The sequence below is a fragment of the Neopelma chrysocephalum genome, unplaced genomic scaffold (genome assembly GCF_003984885.1).
Source record: "Neopelma chrysocephalum unplaced genomic scaffold, ASM398488v2 Primary Assembly neopelma1_60, whole genome shotgun sequence".
NCBI classification, from domain to species: domain Eukaryota; kingdom Metazoa; phylum Chordata; class Aves; order Passeriformes; family Pipridae; genus Neopelma; species Neopelma chrysocephalum.
This window is the reverse complement of record NW_020897715.1, coordinates 14,438,717-14,460,122: the sequence shown is the minus strand read 5'-3', so window position 1 is coordinate 14,460,122 and position 21,406 is coordinate 14,438,717. Positions and strand designations below refer to the sequence as shown.

The following is a 21,406-nucleotide window of genomic DNA, read 5'->3' as shown; positions in this document are numbered from 1 at the left end:
CAGCCACCTACCAGTCTTCCTTCAGGAGTGATAAATGAGTTTGCATTTTACTGTGGCATGGCAGATCAGAAAGGCCCTAGGACGAGGGTGACAAAAAGACAGCCTTAAAAAGGCTAAACCACATGTTTGCAGGGCCCCTCCTAGCCATAGCTAAGGAATGCTTGAAGACCAGAAGAGCTTTTCGTCTGAAAGGATAAGAGAAAGGAGTAGGACAATCAAATCTGGTTTCAGTTTATTTCCAGCATTTTACTGTACAAAATATGCAAAGTGTAAAACGGTTTTATGTTTCAGTTTAAAAAACAACAAAACCCCATCCAGCTATAACTTAAGAGAACCCAGCTTGGAACAGAACAATTTACAAGGCTAGACCCACAGTGCATTAATGTCACAGAGAACAGGAATTTGCTTACTTAAGTCCACGATTAGAAAAGAACAGAAAGACCATGTACCATTGCAGTTAAAGTTACATGTGCAAAGAAGAGGAAAAAAAGAAAGAAATGCTGGTTAGTGTCTATTAATTAGAAAACCTTGGCAAAACCTTTCTTACTATACAGTGTGTGTAGAAAAAGTATTACACAGTGATAAAGGAGGGTGAGGGAAGAGCATCCACCCCCACCCCCTTCCCCAAGACACAATAATGCTGAATCAAAGAAACAGGCACAGAAGAGTGTAAGATTCCTTCACAGTCATGCCTGTGCAGGTAGCGAGCCACAGCATCTCCCACTGCGCACACAGGAGATGGCCCCAAGCATCCTTAGGTGCTGGTGAGAGGTGCCCAAGAAGCAGCCAGAGGGAAGGAAGGATTCCCTCTCTGGGCAGAGGGGCTGGCTGCCTGCTGCCTGCAGGGCTTCCGTGTGCTACAGGGATAAAAAATGCAGTCTCTTGGAGGGACAAAGATGGGTGGATAACACCAGCTGTACCGCTGGGGTGGCGAGGACCTGGCTCCAGAGCATCCCAAAGCGATCCACACCGGTCACAGTTGTCAGAAACGGCAACTTTTGGTCATCCTCTATTGGAGGCAGCAGCCTGAGGGCAGGAGGATGCACACTCCTGTAGGAGACGTCATGGCCCAAAGTCATCTCTTTTAGAAGAGAAATTTGGGGGTTTACCTTTTTTTGTTTGTTTGTTCTATAAAATCAGCTCAATTCCAAGAGCACTTCCTTCTTAACACAGTTTAAACACTAAACCACCAAGCCTGGCCTGAGGCTTGAGACATGTATAATGCACATACCTAGAAGGGAAAAAGCACATAAGACACACACACAAGCTGAATGAGAAAACAGACACCTGCACACACGTCTTGTGAACAGCTCTTATACGGCTGGGCAGAACTGAGCACAACTGAGGAGCCAGACTACAGCAATTTTGCAAAAGACTGCAAGACTTTTGTTCTACCTTTGAAAAAGGGCAGATTTACACATTTTGGTAAGCAAGATGAAATTGGTTTCAACAGGTTTCCATGTTTAGCAAGTTATGGATCTTTCCAGTTTCTTCAGCAGCAAGTGTTGGAAGTGAGCACATCTCAAACAAGACTTTTCAAAGCTAATTATGTGGGGCAGGGTCAGCTCCAGAAACTCCTTCCCTTCACCTTTTGACATACAGCAGATTCCCAACGTTTTGCACAGATATCTCCATTCCAAAGGAAAAGGTTAGGAGGTTCTATGAGGGACAGTATTTGTTCAGATCTCCCCAAACTTGAGCTTACTGTGAGTTGCCCCCAAGCTCTAAACTGCAGTCTCAGCACCTCCCTTCCCAGCAGATACTTGTTGTGCCTCACTAAGGAACTTTGGGGTGAAAAAATGCACAGAAGTGAGGATGGAAGCTGGAGAGACTCACTTTGCTGGCAGAAAAAATTTTTAGAGGCAGAAGTCAGAGAAATAGCTGGCAGAAGCTGAAATCAGATCTGCCTTTCTCTCCAGTACCCTCCTCTGGGGGGAGGGGGACATTGCTCTTGAAGGCACCAGGGCAACCCCTGAAGCAGGAGGTGACTTTGCTCTGTGATCAAGCTGCATCACACCAGCTTTTCATGCCCAGTGCATCTCTCCCCAGCTACCCTGCTGTCTACAGGGGGGCGTGGATGGCAATGTCTCCCCTCTGCAGGGTGAAAACTGGTAACAGCCAACCTCCCCAAGCTGATTACAGGAGCTTGGTCAAGGGCTGGTACACTATGGAGGGGAGTCCTACAGTGCTTATACTTTCAAGAGTGCTGTCTGCTTCCCAGGAATGCGAAAGGAGTCTGAGAACTGGGGCAGCCCCACAGAGCCTACACATGGATGGCTGAAGCCACATGGCAATGAGAGGCCAACAGATGTGCTAAAACCTTTGCCCATGCCTATTTACAAGACTGGCAAAGTAGTATGGGTCTAATATCTGCCCCTATGCTCTGATAAACTGCAAGAAATCCAAATCTTTCACTTTTTAGCCATGAAAGAGAAAGCCAGCCTTTGTGGAAACCCACAGCCATTTCCATCTGCTCTGGAACACTTGGAAAGTCTGAGCTGCATCTGGTTTTGCAAGATCTCAGCATGGCCTTGGATTTAGGCTGTAACAAATCTGAGAGCTAAAAACCAAAGCCTTAAAAGTATTCAAGCAGCATACTTGAGAATCACAGGAACCACGCCAACGTGGAAGGGAGGAGTGGGGCACCACCACCCCTGGTTAGACAACACAGCACCCTATTGAATGGTTCAGCTTCCAAGGAAGGATGTCCAGTGCAAGGATCTCCTCTGAGGGGGACACTGTCCATTTCGTCACAAACAGGGTTGTCTTAAAAAAACACTTGAATTCTAAAAAATCCCCCCACAATTCCCAGCCAGGTAAAAATATCCAGACTGGGAGAGAGGAGGGAAAATATGTGCAAGGAGACAGTGCAGGATAGGAGAGGCATTCGGAAAAACAGCCTCCACTTGGCTGACAAACCCTACAAGTTGTATTTATGCTCAACTCTTGGCAAGCTCGGCAGAAGCAAAGGCTGCAGGAATTGGACCAGAGCTTCATTCCCTATGACTCGACTCTTACTCATTAGCTGGCTATAAACACAGTTAAACAAACCAGTCTGCTCTCACCGCTCAGTATTTTTTTAAAGAGTTTGAATTCCTATAGATGCCACAGATTCACCTGTGGATCTCAAAGCACTTGATAGCAAGTTGAGTTTAGCCTCACAACACCCCAGTGAGGTAGATATGACAGTGGTCCCCTGACTTTGCATGGAGAGGGGAACAAGAGAGACCCTAAAAAATCTCATTAAAAATACCTGAACAGGGAATATTCAGGAGTCATGATCCCCCTTTTAGTCTGTTCTCACCTCTAAACAGGTTGCGTCTCTAAAGAGACCATTTGAGAGGCCAAGTCCTTTCCTTGATTTCATCAGGCAAAACATTCACGCTGCTGACATAGGGAAGAACATTTAATGTAGGAGTTGGCCCCCGTTGACAGTGTCCTTTTTGGCAGCAGGCAGAAAAGGCAGCATGGAACTACAGCACAAAGATGAGGAAGCAGACCCAGAGCGAGCACATACCGCTTCTGTCTGGTTCTCCATGTGTTAAAGGATTTAACAAAATTAAGACATGAGTTTCCTGAGCAGATAGTGTCAGACACCCCCCCTTGTGGGGCAGGGAAAAGGGGAAGGAAATCCTGGGAAAGTAAGAAAGTTTTGCAGATGTGCCTGTGACAAGGTGCTCTCACATACACGGCACACCCAAGCCCCTGGCAAGGTGGTTCTTGTTCTGGCTTCACAGAAATGAGCCAATTCAGCCACAGGCAGTAGCCTCCACACAGGCATTAAGTGCTCCACAGTCTCCCAAGCTACTCCCAGTCTCTCCCACCCTACTGGTTATGCACATCATAAAAGCCAGGTGCAGGTATCTTTAGGAGAGCCAAGTGTAAGATACTTTATGTTCTCTTTTTTTTTTTTTAAAGGAATAAACCCACCTATTTTTTTCAAAGTAAAATGCTGCAAAGGCCACAGGCAATAAAGGAGTCCCCATACAGACTACCAGAAAGCTTGATCTACAAAGAAACCCAAACACTGAGTTTAGAGAAAAGTCTACCTACTTCCCACCCTTTAAGGGCAAAGGGCCTAATCCCATCACGTATCATGCCATCTAGTTTCTTCATAACCACATCTGGCACATGACATGGAGAAAAAAGGATCCAGGAGACTACCACACACTTGTAAGAAAGGTGAAGGAAACTGCAGGGGTCACTTGGATAGAGAATCATCACTTTGGACCCTTGCTCCCCAGGGTGCTCCCTTGATCCCAAGAGGACTATCCACAGGTGCTGTTGGACATGCATCTCCATTGCTGCTGAAGAGGATGGACCCTCCTGCCCTGTCCCCAGTGTCTCTTAAGGTGGCAGCTCCCTCCCACCAGCTCGTGGTGGGCACCAGTCAGCCCACACCTGCTGTGCCACGAGCTCCACTCTTTGCTTGGCCACCTCACCCTGATGGGAGCATGGAGGCAGCCCCAGGAGCTCCTGGAGGAGCCCAGGAAAGGCCTGGGAAAGGCCAAAGGGGACAGGTGGGGCTGTTACAGCCTTCCTCAGAAGACTGTGCAGTCTGGCAATGAAAGGCACTGGCTAACACAAGGAAGAAGGCCCTAGTTCCAGAGGGCAGGCCAGATCCTGCCTGATAAGGGATATTTGCATGGCAAAAGACTGAGCAGAATGAACATTTACATTCACGTGGATCTCAGGGGTACCTGACTGAAGGCAGGTCACTGCCAGCCTAGCAGCTGCGTTACCTGAACACGGATGCGATGCCCCCATGCTGGCAATCAGACTTCAGACACCGATTTAGGTCATTGTTAAAAACAAACTTTCTAGAATCCCATAAAACTCAGGTGACACTGAATTCACACATGAAAGCTGCACTGGTGGCCAAAGGCAGCCTTACAAACAAAACTCTCTCAGGAGCAGATCCCAGCACTGAGCAGAAACTCCCACAGCATAGCAAGGCCAAGAAAGGCAGGCAGATTTTCAACATTCAGAACATTGTTTGGTATTTCTTAGCTACAGCTGAAGGTGTAAGGTGGGGAAGGGCTCACTGCAGTGTTTCCAGAGCACAACAATTTTCCAAAGCAAGTGAACATGGCAGGGGTCAGCCCATCCCTGGCTCTTCTCCTTAAGGAGGGAAATGCTTTTGCTGGTCTTTTCTCCAGACACACTTGAAACTGGCTTGAGAGGGAAGGGCACATTCCTGCCTGCACCCCCTTCTCCTCAAAGAGGCTGTCAGATATAGGGAGGGTCTGTGATTTATCTGAGGAGGAGCCAGCTATTCACTGACCCTGTCCCAGTGCAAATACGCCCTTGCAGGTGCAAAAGGAAGTGGCAGTGCTTGGAGAAACACATTCAGAAAGCCAGACAGAAGGGGACAGAAACAGGGAGCCCTGGGAGTGCCCGACAAAGATGTGGACAAGCAGAAGAGAGGGAAGCAGGTGAGAGAAAACAGGGAGCTGTGCCACACAAAACAATTTCACTAACAAGCACTAATAAAAAAAAGTAATAAAAATTCAAAAAGCTGAAAGATGGGCTGATCCAGTTCAAGACAAGAAATTTCACAGGGAGTGAAACCACCCCACTACGTTCACACAGGTCTGGCACTGACAGAAGAGGCACATGGAGAAGAGAAAAAGAATAAAAGAGAATAGAAGTACTCTCACACACCTGCCCTTTGATATTCCCTCCTCCCCGAGTGAACAGGGGCTGCTGCACCCCTGTGCCAGCAGGTTTCTATAACGGAGAGGGAGCAACACCCTCTCAGGAACAGCCACAGGTAGCAAAAAAAGAGACACAACAGAGCAGGCGTGCACATGGCATAAGGCAGCACTCCAACAAAAATACTGACGTTGCAATTGTGCAGAAAAAGAGAGAGCGTGAGATTTACAGTATGCCTGGAAAGAGGGGGGAAAAGAAAAAAAATCTGTTCTGTCTCCAAGACTGAGCTAACTGAGCCAAGTCACCCTGTTGCCTCTTAAGATACTTCTTTCTAGATAAGATATCCCAACTCCCCCCTCCCCTTTCCAAATAAAGTGCAGATGGTCAAATATTACTGGTCCATCATCTGCCAGTTTCAGTCAGCATTGGGGAAATTAAACCCAAAAGCACAATATTGAAAAAAAAAATCTCCAAACAACCCACCCTCAAAATCCCTTAGACTGAAGTCTCAGACTGTAAGCGGAGGACAAATTTATGAGATTTAGGGTCTATGAACTCTTCTGAGAGTTTGATGAAGGGGATTTTTTTCACATTAACAACAAGGCTGAAGTCCAAGCACTTGAGGACAAACACGATGCCGTCTTGTAACCCGCTTGTGACCGCTTCCTCGCTGACGAGCGTCCACTGCTTGGAGAACCAGCGATCCCTGTCATACTGGAGGGTTGGGCCCGGGTTGAGGTAACGCTCCAGGAATGCCTGCCAAGAGCGCGACACACGTTAGCACCGGCCCCACAACTCGCTCTGCTCTCTTCCCATCCCCAAGTATGGCTCCGCGAGCACGGGTTTGCCATGCTGAATATTGTTCCAGTTTTCACACTTCAGAAGACATCTTCTCCCCAGTCCCTCCCAGATTTTCAGACCCCAGCAGTAGACAAAAACATCAGGAGATCCTCTTTCAGTGCATCCCAGCAAGCTTGCAAAGTTATAGCCCTGATTTCTGCCATCAGCACAGCCATCTGGCAGCAGTTCAGTAGAGCAGAGGTAATTTCTCCCCTACCAGCCCCATAACCCATCCCAAAACTGCAGTCCCAGACAGTGAGATAGGATAGCTGGCTCTCTCCTTCAGGTCAAGCTAAGGTGGAAAGCAGAGGTTTCCATGTTTTCAGCCTGAGCCTGCAAAACCAGAAGCAGAACGTGAAACACTGTTTGATGCTGCTTGTGTTTTAAAGTCTCCTTTGCAATCTTCGTGGCAGCAGAACCTTCTCTTGCATACCTGGGCAAGGTCCTAGGTGGCTCCCAGAGAGAAGATGATAAGGTCCATCTCTTGACAGCATTTCCGCTCTTAGTGTAGTAAGACCTGGGTGAACACCCAGGAGTAATCCTTCCCTAGGACTGTGGGTTGTGGAGAGTGGGATTGTGTGACCCGTTTCCCTTATCATTCAATCCCTTCCTGTGTTTGCAAGTCAACAGTCACAATCTGGGCCTGAAGTAGCAAACTGACATTTGACCAAGCAGCCCATGAATTAGAAACACTGTCAGAGACAGAGATTTAGGCAGTAATTAGAAGCAGTCCAAAATGCAGCAGGGGACAGAAAAACAAACGAAAAATGCCTTTGCAGGTTGCCACCTGCATCATGCTGCTACCATGAGTCTGCAGGGAGAACTTCTGGTGATTCAAGGCCACTATCTCAAACACTTCTTCAGTACTCCCTTTGCTGAACTGGATACGAGACCAATTATGTCACAGGTATTTTCAGATAAAGAGAGAGAGAAAATGCTACAGAGGAAATATTACTTCCCTTTAAGATCTGATGCAACCTACAATGCACTGATCGTATCACAGGCAGCAACTATGAAAACATCCAGTCACCTCCCTTGACAACTTTCTGTTCTGTGTGAACACACATATGTGCCACCCCCTTCTCCCTCCTACCTGCACCAGTGCTAGAGAAAGCATTACCTTTGGTGTCATGTTGTTGGTGATGCAGAAGGACAAGTGTTGTAAGATGCTCTCCATGCTGTGATACTGTTGCTGGCGGGTGGTGCGAAGGTACTTCTGCAGAGCCCTTGCCATGGAGGGGAAGATTGCCTGGGCTGCTTCTCGGGGGTCCATCATTTCTCCTGGAGCTTTCTGCTGTTCCTCTGCCTGGAGGCGTTTGATGTGAGTGAAAGCCTCCTCTACTGCAACCACAAGCCTGCAGAAGGAAAGTCGGGATGGTAAGAGTCATAACGAGAGGTAGGATGGGTCTGTGGCTAAGGCAGAGCCTGGGAGTCAGGATTTACAAGCTCCTATTCCCATCTGCCATTGAGTCACTGCCTGCTATCAATACATAAAATCTTTTCTACTGACAGTCTTCAAACCGTGACAGAGGGGTAGACAACAGCTTTTCTTTCCTTGCCCAAGCCATCCAGCAAACGAGGGTCATAAACCAGGATTAAGATTTTAAAAGCCTGAGCATTGCACTTGGTTCTGCCAACACAGCATAAACATCAGCTGCATGACTCAAACAAGACACAGCTGCCCTTGTGTTTAATGCACGTCTTAACACAACAGTTCCAGCACGCAGAACTGCAGCACGAAGCTTAGGGATGAGCAAGGAGTCAGGAGGAGAGTGGCTATAAACTAGCATGACCCAGGCCACAGACCACTCTGAGACACTGTGCTCACAAGCTACAGTCTGCTCTTACACCAACCGGGTACAGAACTTGTGCTGCCGAATAACTGCCCTGCACTCTCTACTGAACAGCAAGGGTGAGAACATCCCCCCATCTTCACTTGTAACACTGCAGCTAGAGCCATCCCCTGCAAACCATTCCTGTGTTGGCACAGGTGAGTAAACACCAAGACCACACCATAAAAAGGGAACAGATGCCTTACAACACTCATTACTTCGTCCTGAACTAACTTACAAATGAGGGGCTATGTTGCAGTTAGTGAGGAAAAAATGATAACGGAAGAGTCACCCAATAAAACTCTCTTGCCCCTTCAAAGAGGACTTCTTTCACACTCAATTTCCACTCAAGTCACCAACGACTGTCCACATTGCTCTCAATACCCAAAGCATCTTAAAGCCAGGGGCAGTTGCCCTACCACAAGCAGAGGTGTAGCATACTGCACTCAGACTATATTTGAGGAACAGCATGAGAAGTGCTGACCCTTGCCCGTTCTTTTTAACTTGACTTAAGGGAGGTGGGGGGTGGAAATCAGTTTCTTATCTCCTGGCTTGAAACATCTGGCCTGATCTTCTAGTGACTGATGGTTTTCCTCTGACTAAGCAGCTGTTCTAACCCAAGTCGGAAGCAAAGGAGATGTGTCCAAGTTAGGATGCTACACTTCACAGAAAGGAAAGTTTAAGTTCCTTTGGCTCTGAGGCTGGAAGAGAGCCTAAAAGACAGCAGCTATAGAACACAGGTCAGACTGAAGCAGGCAAGGGGGCACATGGTGCCAGCACTTTCCCAATGAAATATAAACTGCCAAAAGAAAACACAAAACAAGCCAGCTCCTTCCAGTTGTGACACATTCCTTCCAAACACAGCTCAGTTAAGGGATGCCTGCCTGTAAGCAACTTGCCTCAAACTGTTAGGTATGCTAACTACAGACTGCAATTAGGCTCCAGAGCAAATAGAGGCACTGTCTTGGGTCACCTCAACAAAGCATCAACTCTGTAGCCTAAGCGTGACTAGCAGAAAACGTAACTACATTCCAAAATAAAATGTAACTGCTTCTGGGTCAAGTCTTTCCTCCTGAATTCATTGAAAAGGGCTGTCCAACTGCGTCTTTTATTAGTCTGCAAAGGCAAATATTCTCCTCACCCATGAAAACCCATGAAAGTGCTCCACTGATCCTGTCCCTGGATTACTTGAGCTGACAAGCCTGGGCATGGGCAAAAATAATGGGATTTCCTGCAGCAAGTAACAACAGACTTGTCAAGCATCGGACTGTTCCTTAATCCGTGACATTGCATTAGCTTATCTGCCTTATATACATGAGCTCAGCTTTATGCACGTTCTTCGGATAATTCCAGCTGCAAGCTGTCACCATCCCTTAGGCATGTGGGTTTCATAAGCTTCTTCACTGTGACAGACTTACAGCCCTTAATCACGGGTCAGGGACACCCCACCAAGCTGGGCAAGCCCCACACGACTGAGTTTTGCAGTGCCAAGGGAAAGGCTTTACCTGGCACGGCGCTTCTTCACTCGGCGCTCGTGGTCGGCCTCCTCGTAGTAGAGCTCGTTGTGACTGGAGTCCCTGCGACGGGCCGCGGCTGCGATCATGGCACGGGACTGCCCCGACGCGTTGTTACCTGGGCCTTTGGGGGGCAAGGACGGGCAAAAAGGAGACAGAAAGGCAGTATTACTGCCACAGGACTGTGGCTGGGACAGACCAGCACTCCACGGCATCTCTCGCAAGTGCTCTGTGGCTCCAGCCTTCCCAGCCAAAATTATGAACCCTTCCCCGGTCCTCAGCAGCTCTGGTAGAAACCCTGCTAGGCAGCACAGGCTTAGAGAGGGGCTCTGGCACGTGGACAAGGGAAGTTAGTTGGGATGAAGGATCTCACGGCACATAACAAAGGCAGAGCAAGGTGAACATGCCGAGGATGCAACTTACCCCCCATTATATACGCTTTCAGTTTGAAGGCAAGGCCAGCTGGAACATACCACATTTCAGCATCAAGACAGTGTGAGAGCACAAAAAGTGAGAAGTTGGAAAAAGGAGAAAGACAAACACAAGAACATAATGAGACATGGAGATGAACAAATTAAAGCCAAATGGCAGCCAATTACTCGCAGAGAGGAAGAAAAGGATGCAGGGGAAGCAGGGTCACCTTTAGACAAAGCATAGGGTTTTCCAGAAGGACAGAAGCTGTCAGAGCAGCAATCCTGCAAGAGGGTAGGCTGGGGTCTATAAGCGTAGTAGCTTCTCATGGCACTTTGAGCAGCACCTGTCATTAGATCTTCTGCTGTTGTTACCAGATCCTACACAACTACAGGAACAGGGAAACTGCAATCTGCTCTATAATACCCAGTCAAGTGACAGAGCTGTCTACTATAAGACCTTAACTACGACCCTAAAATACAGTAGTAGGTTCTGCAACTCGCCCATGAAGCCCACAGCTTTGGCTGTTTGGGCAGGGAGTGGAAAAAATGTTGCCCCAGAAGAGTTTACAAACCTCTCTATATAGACAGAGGATAGAGCTGGGTCTGCCCAGAGAGAAGCAGTAGTCTAGGACTGCCTCCAAATCACCAAGAGTTGCTTTTATGGCTAACTGCTCTGAAAGCCCACACTCTCAACTGGCAGTGGTTAAGGCCAATCAATTGCACAAACACGTACAAAACTGTTCTGCTCATGCAAGGGCAACTCTTAATTTTTTTTCCTAAAAAGCACAAACCAGATTCCAAGACAGAAGCCTGAAGTTCAGCAGTGGGAAGGACAAGCACTCATACACAAAGCTTCTTAAAGAGTCTAAACACTTCAGATGTTGCTTGACAGCCCTGAAATGGAGGATATGACTCAAGGGAGACATTAGCTCCCAGATTTGGGTTAGATCTGTAATTTGCCTCGTTGACTATGCCTGACAATGAAAATCCTGGTTTTGAAGGTGAGCCTCCCCACTCTGTGTAAGAGAGATTACAGCAAGATGTCATTCTTTCCTGGCTGCTACGGTATCAAATACAAAAGCTGTCAACAAATTAATAATGCTATTAAGGCAGCCTGTCTTTTTTCACGAAGGGTGTGTCAGGCTGCCAAGGTAAGCTGCAGCCAAAATTACACTGCTTCGTAAAATGGACAGGAATCTTTCTAAGGACATGTCTCTGAGCCTGAGATTTCCATGTGCACAAAGGCAGCGGCACTGCACAAGGAACAGCCCAGGCAACTGGCACTGCCCCACAAGGGAAGGCATGAGTTTCCAGGCCCTGGTAGGCTCACAAGCCTGACACATGGAAAGGCCTGCCAGCCACATCTGCAGTTTGTTTCTGGTTCCTTTTCTTCTAATAAAGTCTCGTGAGCCAGCAGCTCCTAAGGTGCTATCACACTATCGGACTGGCTAATTTTCCTCTGAGCTTGGGAGCCCCAATGTCCCAGCAGATGCTGCAGGAAAATAGACCCTGCCACCTCCCAAAGAGATACCTCGGTGCAGGAGAAGACAAGCCAGTTAGTTATCAGAGTGGCACATCCCGCAGCCAGCCTCGCAGGCTGTGGGGTTTGAACGGTGTGCAGAAGCTGTGGGACTGGGAAGCCCTCACCTTCCATACACCAGGCCTCACTGAGAGTGAGGAGCTGGAATGAATGATTTCACCTTTACAGAAATGCAGAGAGTCTGTTTACTTCCCCTCTCCAATTTAACTGAATCAAGAACTTCACTCCAGGCAGCAAGGGACACATGATGGGCAAGCCTGTCCCTCTCCTTCCCTTGCTTCCCCATTCCTCTGTCAGGATGGGAATATCTCATTTGTAAGGATCTAAACCTTCAATTAATTTTATGGGCTCAGGGGTGCTGCATCAGGTTTGGGGAAGCATTTAGGATGTCTTTGAAACTCACCAAAACCGAAAAAAACCCCAACCAACCAACCAACCAAAAACAAACCAGAAAAAGAGGAAAACCAAAACTAAACACCTTACAGCCATAAGGCACTGAAACGTTGTTGAAAGCAAAATGATCATGTCTCATGTTTTTCCATGTGACAGATATTCTTTGTATTTCAGTCTCCACACCATGCACGGAGAGCCACTTTGCCCAGTTAAATCCCTTTAGTTCTTTCTTTCCAGATCTCAAAGCCTTTCGGTGCTAATGAATTCATGGGCAGTATGTGCCTTACCACATTTTGTCACAGGATTTCAGCCATTCTTCACCATAAAAGCTTGTCTACACAACTTCAGCTCTTCCCAAGGAATGTCACTTTCATAAAGGCTGCTGGGCACACCCTGCTTATCAAGCCTGGCTTTCACTGATAGGGTTTGAGAGTGTCAAATGATTAAGTCCAGTTTTCACTGCTTTGAGCATCCAGATATCCATCCATCCATCCTCCCACGGGCTTCTTTAAAACCCTGAAGTTTGAAAACGGTTTGTAGAATTGCAAAGCTCAACGGGGATAGTTATCTGTCTCTGAATTTCCATGAACTGCTTAGCATCATGATGACTTGGGAGCATGGCCATGGGTAAGCCAGGCATAGCTAATTTAGTGCTAAGCCTGCAGGCTGACAAGCACTGAGAGCATTGCTTTCATCAGCAGCTGATGCTTAGACTGCTGCATCTTCCCACATTGGTATCAACCGCCTTCACTTTCCTGAAGGCTTCATGTGGAAATGGAATAATAAGTGACCGGGGAACTCATTTAGGTTAAAAGTTGTGTTTATTGTACTATCACAACTAAGGAGATGACCCAAGGGTGACAAAAAGCAGAGGTTGCCTAAAACAAGCAGTGGTGCTGAGAAGTGCTTATCAAGCCACATGATAATTAATCCCGACATAAGATTTGGCCATTTCACCTGGCAAAGACAAAAGCCTTATTGTGGGCTAAACACATCTGTAAAGTCGTCTGGAACTGGCAAACTCAGGACTGTTAGGAAGATTTCCAGCAAGAGACAAGACTTTGGCAAAGCAAAAAGGTGAGAATGTGTGCATAACAAAGCATAAAGCCAACCCAGCCCCTCCCCATCCCACCCATTCTGAGAGACAACATTTCACTTCACCTACCATCAACATTGTAGACTTTCAGGCCAGCCATGTGCTTGGCTGCTCGCGATTTGGAGGCTGTTAACAAGGCTGGGTTGTAGACTGTGAAATCTCTGTAGTAATTTTCCAGAACCACCAGTGCAGCTCGTTGGATGCTAGGGAAAGAACAAAAAACAAAACAAGACAAAGTACCTCAGATTAAAACAAGCTCTTTTGTTTCCATAAAATGCTCAAAAAAAAAAAAAAGAAAGAAGAAATAGTCACATTAGTTGGAACAGGGTTGTCACACCTACAGAACTGTGCAATACACAGAATATTAATTACTCTCTCTAGGACCTGAATTTCATTTGAGATGCAAGATAAATGTCTCTGCCCTCACATTAATAGGAGAATGACAGGAAATCCCTAAACAAGGGCAGCACATGAAGTGAAGCACTAGGCTGACTGCAGTATGGTAAATTACAGAACTAGAGCTCAGCCCGCCTCGGCAGTACAATCACTGTGCTGCAGAGACCTTGCTCAGGCTGAAGATCAGAACCCCACAAGGGTTTTGGTGTAGCTGGCCAGCCGAGATGGAGAGACCAGCTCAGGATGGATACTTTTCCCTTTGAGTCATTTCCAGCCACACCTCACAGCTCCTCAGATCTCCTCCATCCCAGCACTGACTAGAGTGTGATCTCTTCAGCTTTCACAGCAAGATAAGATCGCTGCCTGAGGAGTATGGCTGCCAGAGACAGATTACCTCAGTATTACTCGTTAAATCCCAGGCTAGGGACAAAATAAGGAGCAGTGACACTCCCTCCATCCCTTTGAAGGGATGCCTCCACATAAAATGATGACACATGGGAGCAAAACAAGCACACGCGCCAGCAGCAGGAAAGACTCAACCCAGAGGTATCTTCCTTTGCAATCATTTTGACAACAGAGAGGGAGATGTCTGTAGGCACTATTACCAACAAACAGGACAGTATTTCAAAACAAGTCAGAGCTATGATGTTTAACAGTGCCAATGCACACGTGGGATCCAGGACACAGCTCTCTCCCCGTTGCTCTGGCTCCCTGCCTCAGCACGGCAACCGACTGGCAGCAGTATTCTCAGCAAATCACCAAGATCACCAATTCAGCCAACTGGAGTTTGCCAAGGACCCACACTTAATATAATTTTTGCGGGTTCAAAATGAAAAGGGAACTGCCAACACATTTGTTGCCAGTTAATTTGTTGCCACTTCCCAACAAAGCTTCTCCTAAGGAAAGCAACCAAGTATTCTCACACGTTACAACATAAGAAGAAAACATTACAAGGATGGTAACGTGGGAAAATAAGACATCAACAAATTAAGACCAAAATTCAGTTCTCAGCACTACCACGGTGTGCTCCCAGAGGAGCAAATAAAGTTTTCCTGTTCCTTGTGCTAATACTAAACTTCTGCATCGCACCCTAGTAATTTAAACACACACCCCCCCACTATCCTCGATTCTCCGGCTGTCCCCTCCCACTGATCAGTGATTAAGCACACATGCCAGTCCGTTCAAGAGATTCTGAGAAAGAAGAACAAACCCAGACTTGTTCACTGTGTAGCTTCATCAGTCAGTATTATGGTACATGACCATACATTTGATTAGCTCTGTACCTATAAGATGATGAATTTAGCTTTTGAAGCAAATTCCATCTTTAGGACTCTCTGGTAGGGTCTTTTGCATCCAGCCAGAGCATCTTAAAGAAGCTTTACCTTTCAGGTGCCACTCCTTCATATTTCCTCATCTTAGGTTTGGTAGAAGCAACTCCACTTAAGCACTCAGCTGCTGATATGAGATAAAAAGCCACTTAACCGAGGAAACAATTTTCCTTTAATGAAGTAGTAGAGACTGACCCAGTGCCACACACAGAGGCACTGACATAGAACAAAGGGAAGCTGCTTTATTTCTCCTGGCCATACTTCTGATTTCTACTGTGAATTTGCTGCAGCTTATAAACAAAATTTCATAAAAGAAGTCACGTGGCAGCAGCACACATTCCCCCTTCTGACTGCATTTAAACATGATCAAGTTTTTCCACGTCCGTTTCCCAGGACAATAAAACTCCATAGAGTTTCATCTCAAAACACAATGTTTGAAAAACTGAAAACAAGAAGATAAAAATGAACAGTTATACTCTGCTAATACACTGCACTCATTACAACCAGCATTGGAAGTTCCATCCTAGAAGTAGGAAATATTTGGGAGGTGCTCCACTGACCAGCTAGCTTTATTAGGACAAAACACAATGCATCACAGGAGACAATAATTCATTTTTATACATACACATTTTCCCTGGACCCCACAGACAGCATTATCATCAGGATGCCAGCCTTCCCCACCTAGTATCCCTTCCATCCCCTCATTAAATAACCTGCCCCACCAATTCACTGGCACACAAACCAACATCCAAACACAATAAAGTTTTATGTTGCAGCAAGCAACCATCATTGCCCTGAAAATTAAAGCCCAGGTACTTGTTGCTCATGCAAATTCAGTATAGGCTCAGTCGCACAGATGAGAAACCCCAATCACACAGAAGCTCTGCTCTCTGGGAGAGAATTGTAATTAAACATCAGTTTCCAGAATTTCTACCAGCCCATTTCTGTCTTCCATGTAGTCCACCCTAAGTGTGCAGGTTAGAAAGACAGCTATACTATGACTCTTCAAATCCTCTGTTACAGAAAACAAAATTAAAGAGAAGAAACTGCAGACGAGAATTAGAAGCATTGCAGTAAGTCACAAGAAGAGTGAGGAGAAGGCTGAATCAGAGCCTTCTGGGCTGTGTTGCTCAATCTCTTCACCCACATCAAGGGGAAGCCTCACCCTGCACAGTGCAGGACAGCCAGCCCTGCCCCACGCAGGCGCTGCAAAACAACAAGAAGCCCCCGCCCCAAACAGCCACAGCACCCCAAGCACGGCAGAAGGGCTCTCCAGTGCTCTTGTGCAACACAACACCTAAGAAGGAGGGTAATCACAGGCATATAAGCATGCAGAGCAGCCTGGAGGAGAAAGCAGGAGCAAAGCAAAACACTAAGGAAGTCTGCTGTCTCCCAACACAAACTCAGGGCTTTTGGACTTTCCACTGCAGGGCAGACCCACTGCTGCCTTGTGAGCAAGGTGGAGTGGCTGTAGGAAGCCTCCTCTCCATCCACACTCCACCTCCGATGAGAATGGAAACTGGCAGCCTTCCCGAGGCCCACGGAAGCTGTTTCCTTGCAGCATTGTCTCGGGAAGAGTTCAGCACTGTGTCGGTCACTGCATTCATTCACCCCGCACTTCAGCAAACAGGCTTTCCTTGCACTCACAACTTCGAAAGAATGGGGAGGGGCAGGAAGAAAATAAACAGAAAGTTTCGATACTTAATCACTTCCATGGAGAAGGTCAGAGTGAGGATCCTTCTCAGGTCCTGTCAAGAGGACCTGGAAGCCCAATATATTTCAGGCACTGTAACAAGCTAACAGAACACAGGAAAACCGTATCATGGAAATCATCATAGAAAGGCTTGGGTTGGAATGGACCTTAAAGATCATCTAGTTCCAGCCCCACCCCACCATGGGCAGAGCACAAAAATCAGGACATAAAAAGCATTTTCATGCAACAGTTCAAATTCAAAGTTTATGACACGAGAGAAAAATCTCTTGCACAGGTCTACTGGGAACAGAGTTTTCCTTGTAGGCAGTATCAGTAAGGCTCTACACACTTTGTTGCTTTGCATTTTGTGTAGTTGGAGGGTGGGGCTTTTTTAATTATTTTTTTTACTCCCCTGAAAAATGCCATGCCACAGCATGCTGCCAAAAGGGAAAGCAAACAAGCAGAACCCACAGAAGCACGGGGTACCTCAGTGGCATCTGGCAGCAGAGAAATGCAGAGTCCTTCACAAACAGTAATGAATTAACTTTTACAGGGCATCCAAAGAAGTGGAGGAGGGGACTATGTGACACAAAGGCAGCAACTATTTTTTTTTCCTCTCAAAAAGCTAAGTCAGGAGGAGTCTTGTGTGAGTACTTGCTACTACAAGAGACTTGAATATTTGAGGTCTTGCCATACACTGCATCTCAGAGGCCATTTTGACTTTTTATTTGCCTTCTGTGACACAACTACACCAATACTGGAATTGGCTTTTTTTAGAGGATTTACAGGAAAATGAACAAGTGTTATACTGAAGCAAAGCACAAGGGAAGAAGCCTGTTTTAATCAAAATACTGGCTTTGGACACTGCTGGTTTCTAGGAAAATGGTTTTGAGTTTCCTGAAGTGGTGGGAAAGGGTTAGTACGAAACCAAAAAAATCAGGAGAAGAAAAAAAAGATTAAAAATTGAAGCCACACCCCTATGCCCAAAATTGCCACAGGGGACACTGAGATGAAGCCCAGCAGGCTGCAGCACCTGTCACTGACATGGTTACCAGCTTTGTACTTTCCTGCTAAGCTAGAAATGTAGCCTGTCATGGTACTATACCAACCATCAGCTAGACACTGCTAATCATCTAAGGCAGAGGAGTGCCCCATGCTTTTGCAACAGATATATACACACATCCAGAAAGAGCTGAGTTGTTTGCTACCAGAGCATCCTTGCCATGGATGCAAATCTTGCAGCATCAGGGTTTAGAGTGAGCCCCACACCTAAAACACACAGGGATAGTCAGAGAGGCTTGATGACTGCTGTGCTAATTGAGGGCTGGGGAAGCCTGGGGTTATTTAATCAAGTGGTTCCCAACAGACTCCTCTCCTCCAAACAACAGTTTTTTAACGTTCTTCAAAACAGACACAGCATCAAAACAAGCCAAGGTCTCTGGGCACATAAAATCTATGCCACAGCCAGCTGGGAAGTTTGGCACCTCAAAGAAGAGCCAAGAAAGGATTGGACAAAGCAGCCTTCCACACAGAGCTGGCTTTGCCTTACCAGCTGTCTCCAGTCTACAATTGCGTCAAGCTTATCTAGTGCAAGAGATGCTGAGGTCTCCTGGAGTGCTGAGCTGCTCATCCACAACACTTCTTACTCCCTAGCAGTGCTGTCAGCTCACACCCAACAGACTTCTGTGCCTTCTCCTACCTTACAATCACATCTCCCTCCTAGAAAATCCCCTTTCCTTCTCATACTCTTTTGCTAGAGCACTGACGCAGAGCTGGGGCTCCAGTGCCTGGTCCTTCATGTTTTTCCAGAGCAGAGTTGCTAGGACTGAAGCCTTAGAAATGAAAGTGGAAATAGACAATTGAAGGTTAAAATGCTTCCCACACCAACATCCCTACTGAGAAGGTATTTCCACCATCCTCTACACAGACTTGCCTCCCTGCTCTGCCTACCATAGTATGGGTGATGTCACCACAGGCTGCCCAGACAGATGCCCCCTGGGCAGCACTCCCACACCAGGGGCCCTGAGCTGGTAGAATGAATGGGATTTGGTACTCGCTGTGCTTCCCAAGCAACACCTTGGAGTGAGGCTCCTGAGAGGACCAAGGTCATGCAGAAGCACTATGCAGTGCTGACAGTAGCACCAATGCCTTAGCTACAGTTTTGTCCTCTCTAGTAAACAGAGCCACAGTCAGATCTCAGCAGAGATGCCAAGACAAGGAATTTCTTTGGCAGCTGCAGCCAAACAATCAGAACAGAAAAATGCCTTTTGATCGTTGTAACTACAACAGCATTTCAGTTTGGTACAGTAAAGAGAACAGGACCGCAGCCCTTAGGAACAGGAAAACCACATTTTCTTGTCAGACAACCACAACTGAAGTCTCAACTCGGCTAAGACAGGCAAGCACAATCCTCACCCTCTCTGGAACAGGCATCAGGACACAGCAAGTTTGTTTTAGATACTTCTGGCATTTGGTGAGGCAGAGAGAAGAATTCACAAGGTCAAGCCTTTATGAGGGAAGGAAACCTTGGCATAGTAACAGGGTGTCACTGTAATGGCAGCACATCTGCTGCCCCCAAAGAAGTGAACATCCATCCAGTAATGGCACAATTTATATAGAACCCAAACACACACCAGGTTTGTCCCACAGCTTTGCAGTGACCAGTCTCCATCTGTTCTCTCCCCTTTCAGCCTTTTTCAAAAACATGAAAATAAAAGAACAGGAATTTAAAGTGTGTCCTCATCTATCTCCAAGAGTGGACATCTGAACAACTGTCATAAGAATGCTGGAAATTTAAAGAGACCACTAGCCCAGGTTCTAGCTGCAGATCTCCCCTTTTCTGCCCTGTGCTGTCCAAGACACAGTGCTCTTCAACAGATACCCCATGACAAGTCTCATGTTCTGCAAGACAAAAACCAGAACCAACACACCAGCTGAGCGATACAATAGCTCACTGTTGATGTAGAAGGGATTTCAACATACAAATTTTCTGAATGAGAGGAAGAGAGCAGGATTCATTTTCAGGTTGGGGTTTTTTTGTCTGGTTTCCTCAAAAGCAGCCTAGCCAAAACCCTCCAATATGGGTGAAAAAGAAAGACTCCAAGTCTACTACTAACGTAGCTTTTACATTTGAATCTTTTAATTTGGATGAGAAGATGTATTTTTTTAAAAAAGAGGATTTTACAGGAGGGTATGACTAAAATTGGGGTTTAGGGGAAAATCAACTCCTTTACATCATACAACCCAAACAAGCTACTTATTTAAGCCTTCCTGAAGAACCCTATAAAAGTATTCCCTGGCCAGTACTAAGATGATGCTGCTACAGAAGTACAGAGCACTAAGTTTTAGCAAGTAGCTATAAAACCCCAGTAAACCCACAGGCATGCTCCCACTGCAATTCTCCTTCGGAGAAACTTCCAAGCCTGATACTTCAGGAAGTTAACTGGTCTTCAGGGTACTAGTACACAGGCTGAATGTTTTCCCAAGTCACCTTTATTGGTAGGACTTCAAATTCTGATGAATGCTTTCCCAACAGCCACATTTGCCCTTGCTTCCACTTCCAACAGCTGAAGGTGACAGCTAGTATAACTGACTAGCAAAAAAACCCCAAGACACTACTGGTAACATATAGTGAGGAGGAAGAGGAGGAGAGCACAATCCTCACTTAAAGAGTGGTCCAAAAGGTTCAATAATACGATTTGCCAGGAAAGGGCAGTCACTGTGTTAAGGTCAGATGCTGTGACAGTACCACACTTCTCTTCCTCAGTAACAGAGTAAACATTTCATTTCACAGTATACAGTACCGAGGGAAGCAAAGATCACAAGGACACTTGTTACCTCCAAAATCATATTCAACAGATAGAAAATGGAATAAGTTGCAATAGTCTAAGATGAGCTTTAGAAACAATGGAGGTTCTGGAGCACCAGAAGAGCTTCCTGTGGAAGGCAGGGGACTCTCTTCTCAAGAAAAGAAAGATTAAAGCCCTTGCTGAGCCTAAGCTTCTTTCCGGGATTGCTGCATACAATTCTAGGATGCCTTATTGCAATGGGTCAGCCTAGGTAACCAGCCTTCCAGCCCCTCATGGAATAGCAAAGGCGAGTTTGTTAACTTGTGGTAGAGGTACTTGCACCAATTGCCTCAGCCCACCCACTGGGATGGGTATGTGAATCTACAACAAAAGCAGCTTCAGGAGCCGCATCTGAAAGAGCAGCTTGTGAAAGCCTAAACACACAGTGGAACAAACTTCTCCCTCAGAAGGCTGAGGAAGCCACTGCCAGGAGAACAGGCTCCAAAGCAAACCACCTGCATCCTCTTACACCAAGACCACCTCCCCAGGGGCAACTGTGTGTGTGGGGAGGTATTGCCAAGTACTTACTCACCACACAGATACCTAGCAGAACCACTAAATCCAAATGGTATAGCTCATGTATTAGCCAGTGCACAACAGCAGCTTTCAGGCACTCACAACTTGAGCTGGATTTTAATCAGTTCCTCAGACACCAATAACCACATGCAGATGCCTCAACAGCTCTCAAACTAGAGACACCCACTGCCCTTTGATCACACACAACACATTCAAACAGGCTACCTTCTCATCACACAGAAAGTGAGCACTTGCTACCAGCATCTCATTGCCCCAGGGTCTGCTGTAACACAGACAAGAAAGATGAGAGCAAAGGAGCTGCCCGTGCCTGGCCATGTACCT

At 46.6% G+C, this 21,406-nt stretch overlaps 1 protein-coding gene across 7 annotated transcripts in view; it reads right to left on the bottom strand.

Moving 5' to 3' along the window:
* Window positions 1-217: 217 nt before the first annotated feature.
* VANGL1 (VANGL planar cell polarity protein 1) overlaps window positions 218-21,406 on the bottom strand; it is a 48,017-nt gene continuing 26,828 nt past the window's right edge. For all 7 annotated transcript variants that reach the window (XM_027681213.1, XM_027681215.1, XM_027681210.1 and 4 more), the window contains exons 5-8: window positions 13,353-13,486; window positions 9,833-9,965; window positions 7,616-7,850; window positions 218-6,411 (exon numbers count right to left, since the gene is read on the bottom strand). In XM_027681213.1, coding sequence (XP_027537014.1) covers window positions 6,151-6,411; window positions 7,616-7,850; window positions 9,833-9,965; window positions 13,353-13,486 — 763 coding nt within the window. In that variant the 3' untranslated portion in view covers window positions 218-6,150. The remainder of the gene's footprint in view (window positions 6,412-7,615; window positions 7,851-9,832; window positions 9,966-13,352; window positions 13,487-21,406) is intronic.